Source organism: Poromitra crassiceps (assembly GCF_964638095.1).
Source record: "Poromitra crassiceps genome assembly, chromosome: 3".
Taxonomy (NCBI): domain Eukaryota; kingdom Metazoa; phylum Chordata; class Actinopteri; order Beryciformes; family Melamphaidae; genus Poromitra; species Poromitra crassiceps.
Genome location: NC_139625.1, coordinates 80,833,462 through 80,844,416, shown reverse-complemented (window position 1 = coordinate 80,844,416; position 10,955 = coordinate 80,833,462). Strand labels below are relative to the sequence as shown.

The 10,955-nt window shown below is 45.6% G+C and overlaps 1 protein-coding gene across 2 annotated transcripts in view; it reads right to left on the bottom strand.

The window, feature by feature from the left end:
• Positions 1 to 9,421, bottom strand: part of sos2 (son of sevenless homolog 2) — a 98,285-nt gene extending 88,864 nt beyond the window's left edge. For both annotated transcript variants that reach the window (XM_083633494.1, XM_083633495.1), the window contains exon 1: positions 9,308 to 9,421. In XM_083633494.1, coding sequence (XP_083489620.1) covers positions 9,308 to 9,391 — 84 coding nt within the window. In that variant the 5' untranslated portion in view covers positions 9,392 to 9,421. The remainder of the gene's footprint in view (positions 1 to 9,307) is intronic.
• Between the last annotated feature and the right edge of the window lie 1,534 nt (positions 9,422 to 10,955).

Sequence of the window (10,955 nt, the reverse complement as noted above, 5' to 3'; positions counted from 1 at the left end):
TTCGTTAGTCCAGTGTGGCGAGGAGGTGTTACGTCACTAAACATACTCTACCTCCTGTTTCGTTAGTCCAGTGTGGCGAGGTGTTACGTCACTAAACACACTCTACCTCCTGTTTCGTTAGTCCAGTGTGGCGAGGAGGTGTTACGTCACTAAACAAACTCTACCTCCTGTTTCGTTAGTCCAGCGTGGCGAGGTGTTACGTCACTAAACATACTCTACCTCCTGTTTCGTTAGTCCAGTGTGGCGAGGTGTTACGTCACTAAACATACTCTACCTCCTGTTTCGTTAGTCCAGTGTGGTGAGGAGGTGTTACGTCACTAAACATACTCTACCTCCTGTTTCGTTAGTCCAGTGTGGCGAGGAGGTGTTACGTCACTAAACATACTCTACCTCCTGTTTCGTTAGTCCAGTGTGGTGAGGAGGTGTTACGTCACTAAACATACTCTACCTCCTGTTTCGTTAGTCCAGTGTGGCGAGGAGGTGTTACGTCACTAAACAGACTCTACCTCCTGTTTCGTTAGTCCAGTGTGGCGAGGAGGTGTTACGTCACTAAACATACTCTACCTCCTGTTTCATTAGTCCAGTGTGGCGAGGTGTTACGTCACTAAACATACTCTATCTCCTGTTTCATTAGTCCAGTGTGGCGAGGAGGTGTTACGTCACTAAACATACTCTACCTCCTGTTTCGTTAGTCCAGTGTGGCGAGGAGGTGTTACGTCACTAAACAGACTACCTCCTGTTTCGTTAGTCCAGTGTGGCGAGGAGGTGTTACGTCACTAAACATACTCTACCTCCTGTTTCGTTAGTCCAGTGTGGCGAGGAGGTGTTACGTCACTAAACAGACTCGACCTCCTGTTTCGTTAGTCCAGTGTGGCGAGGTGTTACGTCACTAAACATACTCTACCTCCTGTTTCATTAGTCCAGTGTGGCGAGGAGGTGTTACGTCACTAAACAAACTCTACCTCCTGTTTCGTTAGTCCAGTGTGGTGAGGAGGTGTTACGTCACTAAACAGACTCTACCTCCTGTTTCATTAGTCCAGTGTGGCGAGGAGGTGTTACGTCACTAAACATACTCTACCTCCTGTTTCATTAGTCCAGTGTGGCGAGGAGGTGTTACGTCACTAAACATACTCTACCTCCTGTTTCGTTAGTCCAGTGTGGTGAGGAGGTGTTACGTCACTAAACATACTCTACCTCCTGTTTCATTAGTCCAGTGTGGCGAGGAGGTGTTACGTCACTAAACATACTCTACCTCCTGTTTCATTAGTCCAGTGTGGCGAGGAGGTGTTACGTCACTAAACAGACTCGACCTCCTGTTTCGTTAGTCCAGTGTGGTGAGGAGGTGTTACGTCACTAAACAAACTCTACCTCCTGTTTCGTTAGTCCAGTGTGGTGAGGAGGTGTTACGTCACTAAACATACTCTTCCTCCTGTTTCATTAGTCCAGTGTGGCGAGGTGTTACGTCACTAAACATACTCTACCTCCTGTTTCATTAGTCCAGTGTGGCGAGGAGGTGTTACGTCACTAAACATACTCTACCTCCTGTTTCATTAGTCCAGTGTGGCGAGGAGGTGTTACGTCACTAAACATACTCTACCTCCTGTTTCGTTAGTCCAGTGTGGCGAGGAGGTGTTACGTCACTAAACAGACTACCTCCTGTTTCGTTAGTCCAGTGTGGCGAGGAGGTGTTACGTCACTAAACATACTCTACCTCCTGTTTCATTAGTCCAGTGTGGCGAGGAGGTGTTACGTCACTAAACATACTCTACCTCCTGTTTCATTAGTCCAGTGTGGCGAGGAGGTGTTACGTCACTAAACATACTCTACCTCCTGTTTCGTTAGTCCAGTGTGGCGAGGAGGTGTTACGTCACTAAACAGACTACCTCCTGTTTCGTTAGTCCAGTGTGGTGAGGAGGTGTTACGTCACTAAACAGACTCTACCTCCTGTTTCGTTAGTCCAGTGTGGCGAGGAGGTGTTACGTCACTAAACAGACTCTACCTCCTGTTTCGTTAGTCCAGTGTGGCGAGGAGGTGTTACGTCACTAAACATACTCTACCTCCTGTTTCATTAGTCCAGTGTGGCGAGGAGGTGTTACGTCACTAAACATACTCTACCTCCTGTTTCGTTAGTCCAGTGTGGTGAGGAGGTGTTACGTCACTAAACATACTCTACCTCCTGTTTCGTTAGTCCAGTGTGGCGAGGTGTTACGTCACTAAACATACTCTACCTCCTGTTTCGTTAGTCCAGTGTGGTGAGGAGGTGTTACGTCACTAAACATACTCTACCTCCTGTTTCGTTAGTCCAGTGTGGTGAGGAGGTGTTACGTCACTAAACATACTCTACCTCCTGTTTCATTAGTCCAGTGTGGCGAGGTGTTACGTCACTAAACATACTCTACCTCCTGTTTCGTTAGTCCAGTGTGGCGAGGAGGTGTTACGTCACTAAACATACTCTACCTCCTGTTTCATTAGTCCAGTGTGGCGAGGAGGTGTTACGTCACTAAACATACTCTACCTCCTGTTTCATTAGTCCAGTGTGGCGAGGAGGTGTTACGTCACTAAACATACTCTACCTCCTGTTTCATTAGTCCAGTGTGGCGAGGAGGTGTTACGTCACTAAACATACTCTACCTCCTGTTTCGTTAGTCCAGTGTGGCGAGGAGGTGTTACGTCACTAAACAGACTACCTCCTGTTTCGTTAGTCCAGTGTGGTGAGGAGGTGTTACGTCACTAAACAGACTCTACCTCCTGTTTCGTTAGTCCAGTGTGGCGAGGAGGTGTTACGTCACTAAACAGACTCTACCTCCTGTTTCGTTAGTCCAGTGTGGCGAGCAGGTGTTACGTCACTAAACATACTCTACCTCCTGTTTCATTAGTCCAGTGTGGTGAGGAGGTGTTACGTCACTAAACAGACTCTACCTCCTGTTTCGTTAGTCCAGTGTGGCGAGGTGTTACGTCACTAAACAGACTCTACCTCCTGTTTCATTAGTCCAGTGTGGTGAGGAGGTGTTACGTCACTAAACATACTCTACCTCCTGTTTCATTAGTCCAGTGTGGCGAGCAGGTGTTACGTCACTAAACATACTCTACCTCCTGTTTCATTAGTCCAGTGTGGTGAGGAGGTGTTACGTCACTAAACAGACTCTACCTCCTGTTTCGTTAGTCCAGTGTGGCGAGCAGGTGTTACGTCACTAAACATACTCTACCTCCTGTTTCGTTAGTCCAGTGTGGCGAGGAGGTGTTACGTCACTAAACATACTCTACCTCCTGTTTCGTTAGTCCAGTGTGGCGAGCAGGTGTTACGTCACTAAACATACTCTACCTCCTGTTTCGTTAGTCCAGTGTGGTGAGGAGGTGTTACATCACTAAACATACTCTACCTCCTGTTTCATTAGTCCAGTGTGGCGAGCAGGTGTTACGTCACTAAACATACTCTACCTCCTGTTTCATTAGTCCAGTGTGGTGAGGTGTTACGTCACTAAACAGACTCGACCTCCTGTTTCGTTAGTCCAGTGTGGTGAGGAGGTGTTACGTCACTAAACATACTCTACCTCCTGTTTCGTTAGTCCAGTGTGGTGAGGAGGTGTTACGTCACTAAACATACTCTACCTCCTGTTTCATTAGTCCAGTGTGGCGAGGTGTTACGTCACTAAACAGACTCGACCTCCTGTTTCGTTAGTCCAGTGTGGTGAGGAGGTGTTACGTCACTAAACAGACTCGACCTCCTGTTTCGTTAGTCCAGTGTGGTGAGGAGGTGTTACGTCACTAAACATACTCTACCTCCTGTTTCATTAGTCCAGTGTGGCGAGGTGTTACGTCACTAAACAGACTCGACCTCCTGTTTCGTTAGTCCAGTGTGGTGAGGAGGTGTTACGTCACTAAACATACTCTACCTCCTGTTTCGTTAGTCCAGTGTGGTGAGGAGGTGTTAGGTCACTAAACATACTCTACCTCCTGTTTCGTTAGTCCAGTGTGGTGGAGGTGTTACGTCTAGGGATGCACCGATCGATCGGCACGTGACCGGAAATGGCCTATTTTCACGTGATCGGCCTCGATCGGTGATCTGTTCCGGTCACTCTAAATAGCCGATTCTGTGAGCCGATTTTCACATGACGTGCGCGCACCCCAAAGCACCGAGACAGGCACCCAGCCACCACACCACACACGCCAGCATACCTTCCTCGTTGTGGATTTTTTTCACCGTCAGTGAAGTAGACAAAGCTCGCAGTTTGTCACACATGCAAGTCGAAAATAAGCCGTGGAGACAGAGATGCGGCCGAGTCCCGCTCGGCTGGAGTCCAGTCTGAGCGGCTCGCTTCACCTCACTGGCCCCCCTCTCTCTGCTCTCTCTCCCCGGGAAGCGGTGCTCCAGCAACCCGCCACCGCGCACAGCCGGCTTGGCGAGGTGAACGCGAGCATTGTGTCCAGTATGATAACCATTCCCCGACCTGCTTTTCCATTCCACATCAGCGCTGCTGCCTCAGCCTGTCAAGTCATGTTGTAACGTGACGTGGATACAGGAGAGACTATTTGTTTCGTATTGCAAATAGAACGACATGAGAACGACGGACATAATAAAAATGCATCGGACTCACAAGTGTGCAACGTTTTCTGTGCGTGACGATATTTTTTCGGATGGCAGATAAAAATACGCATACCAAACTTCGGACTGTGTGTAAACTCCGCCTGATATTCAGACTGAAGATCGTTACTGTAACTCATAAACTCATTTCCCCTCTACTCAAGAGGACTGGTCTGGAGCCAGTCTATAAACTCCTTGTCCATGGATCATTTTGATGTTCTGTTGCACCTGTTTTCTTTTGGAAAAGTAAATGCATGATAGCTGTGGGATATAGGCTATTGGATTTAATTTAATTTTTGTATTCATTGTATTTGCACAAAAAAGCTCTGTCCAGTAGCCTAACCTGGAACACTTTTATTTTGAGATGTGTTTGAGTGAGAAGGTCCTACTTCATGCAAATGATAAGAATTGTTTATTTGTTTATTTGGATCCCCATTAGATGTAAGAATTGTTCTATGAATCTTAATTTTTAAACAAAGTTACAAAAACGTTTGTGTAAGCTGTCAATTGTTGTTTTTAGAAAAAAAAATCGGAATCGGCAAAAATCGGTATCGGCAAGTCAGACTATTCAAAAATCGGAAATCGGAATCGGCCAAGAAAATGGCAATCGGTGCATCCCTAGTTACGTCACTAAACATACTCTACCTCCTGTTTCGTTAGTCCAGTGTGGCGAGGAGGTGTTACGTCACTAAACAGGCGAGGTGTTACGTCACTAAACAGGCGAGGTGTTGCGTCACTAAACATACAAAATGAATACGAAGACAGAAAAAAATCCCTTGTATGAGTGTGAGTGAGCAAGTTTGAAATTAGAACTCTAAATTTATTCACACACAGTACTTGATTCTCCACACAAAATGCTGTGGCACTCAAAATGGGTCAAAACAGCCCGTGGCAGGTAAAACCAAAAAGTTTATTTTAGACAATTAAGTTCTAACCTACAAAACACTTGTTTTATAAAGCACATGTGGGCTCTGTCAGCTGGGCTGCAAGTCCCAGTGGAGCGCCGTGAGTTCAATCATTCAGACTCTTAGGTGAGGCTTTCTTTATCCAGCTAGAAGCATTCGATGATGGACCAAAGAGTTGAGAGAAAAATAATAGGCCCACAAGTTAAATCTCAGCTTTACCCATTAGCTTGTAGCTCATTGAGCTACCACAGTTAAGAATGTGCTCTCACTGCTTCTCAATCCAGTTAGGCCATAAGACATGTGATCAAATCATACACAAATCAATATATTCTGAAACTGGCAAGACTGGTTTCTGCTACGCCCCCCCCCACCACCACCACCACCCTGATTTAAAAGCAATGGCACCCATCAACACATGTTTTATGATTCCTTTTTATACCTTATGTGCCCGTATGTTGCTGACTGTTTCACCATTGGAACATATGACTGAATTGTATTTGTGTATTTTCTTTGCCTTGTTTAGGAATGCTTTCTGTTCTCTGGCCACTCTTGAAAAATAAACCTTGATCTCAATGAGACCACCTGATGAAATAACAGATTGAGAAGAAAATGAGCTGTAAGTGGGCAGGATGTGACAAACAGGCGACAGGCATTATTTGGGGACATTGCAGGGCTACAATACTAATGACATTGGAAACATCTTGTCACCCTGATCAATTCTGTTGTGTTTTGTTGCGTGTCGCAGTTCACATCCTCCTGTCAAAAACTATCGCGGCTTTTCACAATATTATTCCCCACCCCATTTTAATTAAACATAGATATGGCCCATCCAAAAAAACAACCTTTTCAAAATAACAGCTTTTCAAAATAACAGTCCAGTGGTTAGTTTGTCAATGTGGAGGTAAATGACAGAATTGAGTGCTTTATTGTTTGAGGGGGACATTTTAACCATCTTTTAATATCCCCCTGTCCCCCATGCTTCCTACACCTGTGCGTTGTGCTGACATGATCAGGTAAGCGATGAAACACAACGTTTCTTGTTTACCGGTATATGCTTTACTCTCAGGTGTGTGAATTGACTGGATATGAAGCGTCTGTTATATAAGGTTAGTTTCTAAAGAAACATAGCAGGTGAATGCATATAGGGCAAACAGTGAGGTGGCAGATTACTGTATGAGAGAAGGGATGGAAAGAGACAGCATGCGAGCTCTCACAGTTAGACTGCACCTCATAGAGATGACTCTGGAGCGACGGCCCATCTCATTCTCTTAACTGACAAATTATCTCGAGGAAATTATTAAGAGGCAAACACACAAACAAAAAAACGCTGGACTAAATGAGACCAGTCTCAGCCACCGAAGTCACGTGTGGGATTGTTAGCAGACCAACCTCTGCTTTACATGTTGACCCGCGTCCCGCGAACTCAACACCGCGCTCCGCTAACTCAACATGGCAACGGAATGAAACTGCGCCCAGCTGTACCCATGGCCTTTCTCCCAATGCCAGTGAAACAGCAGAGCTGCCAGTGAAACAGCAGAGCTGGGGAATGCACAGTTATTATTAACACCAGCATGTCAGAGGCTAAATGACGCTCTTGCATAGCACCAGGCACGAGCCGCGGCCATCAAGAATAGCCGGGGACACGCAGACGCGGCCGTGACACAAACCCTGGACTCCTCCTCCGTGGCAAAATGTCACAGAGAGAGACACAGATGAGCACACGTGTGTACTATGGACAACACACAGAGAGAGACACAGATGAGCACACGTGTGTACCGTACTATGGACAACATAGAGTACTAGCTACACACATCACTGAGACAGAACAAGCCTCATGACTGGCAGGCTGCCTTCATCAAAGTGTCATAAAGCCATATTCCATTTCACAATCAGACGTGAAAAGCTGTCATTTTAAGTTTATACACACAAATAACTAAGACTTCCTGCAGCATGTCAGTCAGGGGAAAAGGACAAAAAGGCTCAAGGCTCAATCCATATTTTATATAATTTATCAAATGCTAGTAAAAGTAGGCTGTGGCTGCTGCTAAGTTTGTCTCTGTCGTCTACTAGCCACTTTTGCAGGTGATCAACCACCATTTGAAGATATTGCCAATTCTCAAACTCTAGCTGGCTGGGTGACCAAAAGGTTGTGTTGCTGGCCTGTTTCCAAGGAGTGTCTGTCAACAGGTACTCTTTGATAATCCTGCCTCTAAATAGCAATCTAAATTCTCAGGGGTGGAGTCATCCAACATGGCTCCTTTCTGACAAGGAAACCCCCCAGTGGACAGCTGTGAGAAACAGCGAGTCACAGTCAGTCAAAACCATAACAAACCTCACTTGCGTCAATCCCTGACAGGCTTTCCCTCCGGCAGTTGTGTAACAAGTTGAGACAATGAAAGCGCGCGGCACCACGGCCCACCACCTGCTCTCTCAGTTTCACCTGATTCATCACACAATCTCCACAGAAACAGAACGTCATTGTGTTATTTATAAATGTGATGTTGCTACATGGCTAATTCTATGGCTGGTAGTTCTGCAGGCACTTTGTTGTACCATTGGCTTACCTCAAGACCCTTCATACACATTTTGCTTCAAAGTTACTTTGCACAAACTTAGCGAGTGAATCTGTAGAACAACTTTAAAATGTCCTACATCTACTTTGCACCACAACAGAGCCCTGCCCACTTCAGGCTGTGACCCCCTCTTCACCTCTTACAAGCCCCAGCCACATCAGGACAAAATGTGTGCTTGTGGGTCTCATCGGAAAACATTGTGGGTATATATCCAGGGAACAAACCTTGTCTTTTCAGTTAGGAGGCTGTAGCAGTGATTGATTTATACCTTTTTGAAAGAACACAGAGCCAAAAGGTTGAGAAAACAGAAAATAAAAGTATCAGGGATTGAGGGTAGTTTTGTTTTGTGCTTTCGCAACAGGTGATGCAAGAAAGGGGAAAGAGAGACAGACGAAAAGCCTATTATTGACTAAGGCTATGCAACTGAAAACGTTTCTTGCTTTGAAAGCCTCAGTTAGGTTTGTGAGGATGAGGTTGCCTCCACTTGGGGAGGGGGGGGAAACCTGACGTCAATCCAGCCTTAAACAGCTGCACTGGGTCTCTGCTCTGCTAAGATGAGACATCGCTGCTGCCATAACCAACGAGGAAAACATCAAGTGATCGGCAGCAATACACACATTGCTAATGATGACTGACAGTGCATTTCATCTACAGGAAGAACGCAGTCCCACGACAGCTTCACTAGAAGAAGGTGTCATCTTGACTCAGGCCCGCAACTTAAAAGACAGAAGCAGCACAGACTGGCACAGTATAGCTCAAAGTTATGCAACACTGTCAGTAGTTCAAGTTACTGTAGTGTACACACTGGTTACAATTAACCTACTTCTTCAAAAACATGATGGGAAATAAAGCAGTAGAGGGAAGTTGGGGAAGAGACTGTTGAGAAAACAGACGTGTTACACTGCAGACGGCCACTGAAAAGAAACAACCGTTTCAACATGGGTAAAGGTCTGTTGTCATCAAGGGCTGCTTGTGTGGGAGGTCTTGTTGTTTTGACAACACTGGTTGAGGAGTGTATGCTTACTAGCGATAGGAGAGTGTGAGTGTGTGTGTGTGTGTGTGTGTGTGTGTGTGTGTGTGTGTTATAGATAGTAAGGTGCCTGTCAAGGAAATCAGTGCCCCGTACCATTCATTCCCCAGTATGGGATACGTGTATAAGATGATTAGATATGCGGCTAGACTTCAAATGCTGATTAAGGTTAGTTTGACAACAACTCCCCCGTAATAAACAACGTGTTGGCGTTTACCTTTCGTAAAGCTTGCACGAAGAGGCCTCTCCATTTGTGACTGTTCTCGTCACTTGAAAAGTCATAGATCTGCTGTGGCTGCATGGCTGTGGCGGCTCCTGGCGTTGCCGTGATCCGGGCTGAGTTGTCAGCATCGGCCCCGGATAGTCCTTGTGGGTGGGTCAGTCCAGGCACAGTGAAAAAGTCCACTAAATACAGTCTCACTAAACCAGACGGCAAGTCCGGGTTCGAATCAGGTTGACTAGCGAGCTGTTAACGTTAGCTACATGGGGGAAAAGCACATGTATTAAGTTAACTCGCTAGCTTGGTAGCTAGTGGGGCTAGCCCGCTGCTGTAAACAGAGGACAGCAGCTAACTAAAAATGGCTAGCTAATTAGCCAATAACAATGTCGCTAAATGTTATACGGCTAGGGTTTACTTGGCGTTTGGCTTTTTACGTGACCAGCAAACGAGCTAATAACAACAGGCACACTCACTCCAGCTCGATGTCACGCCATGGAGAGCACAAGTTGTTGCTAACTAATTAAACAAGTTACGTGTTGGTAATCTCTCGCCCCAACACCTGTAACGTTAGCAGGCTATCCTTAGCTAGCTAGCTAGCTAACTACTGCTACAGGCTGCTGTTGGCCTTGATGCACTCCCGAGTTATGTTGTGGCACACGACCCATTCAATTCCAAAGAAGGCACACTTTCTCCTCCGCTGTTTACTTCAAATTCAGTCATCTTCCCCGCAGCGATCAGCCGTGCAATCCAACATAAATCCCAAATATCGAAAAGTCCAAGGCATATCTATCCACGGAGACGCAGCGAAGCGCAGTTGAGATGTGTTTTTTTGTTGGTTGAGTTTGTCAAGTCGCAGATGTCCGTACCAACTCTCTGCTGCCTGGCCTGGCCTGCCTCTCTCCTCTGACGGCTATGGGCCTTCCCCTCTCTCTCGCTCCTGCTGCTCTTTGCGCGCAGCCAGACAGCTGCTGTCACGCACGCTGCGCGCATGCGTCATTTCACATTTTATTGGACAGAAAAAAACAACGCTGGACTTTTGTAATGTGTTTGACTGCGCTTTGTAGATATAAATATGCTCAGAGGGATTCTAATTATAGAAATACATTTTCGGGACGTTCACGTTTAATTTGTCAAGCATTTTATGTTGGAAAAGGAAAGAAAGGGGGGGGGGGAAACAGTAGGCTATGTAGGCATAACCGGTATTAACAAGACAAGTAGACCAAATTCATGAAAAAGTCATTTTATTTTCATGCCACTGTATAAACATCAAGTAGACGTAGTTAGAAAGGATCGAATTTTGATATATACTTTTTGCTCATATTTGTTTCTGTGGGTCTGCCCCCTTCCGGACATCCTGTATAAGTGCTTTGTTCACATGCAAAATAAATGATATATATTATATTTTTTGCTCACTCATTTGTTTCTGTGGGTCTGCCCCCTTCTGGACATACTGTATAAGTGCTTTGTTCAAACGCAAGATTAAAAAGTAACCCACACAGTGCAAGAGACAACAGACCAAGGAGTCTACATAAAAAAAAAACATGGCATAAAGCAGACATTGGTAAATTTGTTATTCAAAAATACATATTTATGGCAAGAAAAACCTTCAACATTCATGTGTCAATGAATGGGCTGTCAAAGAATG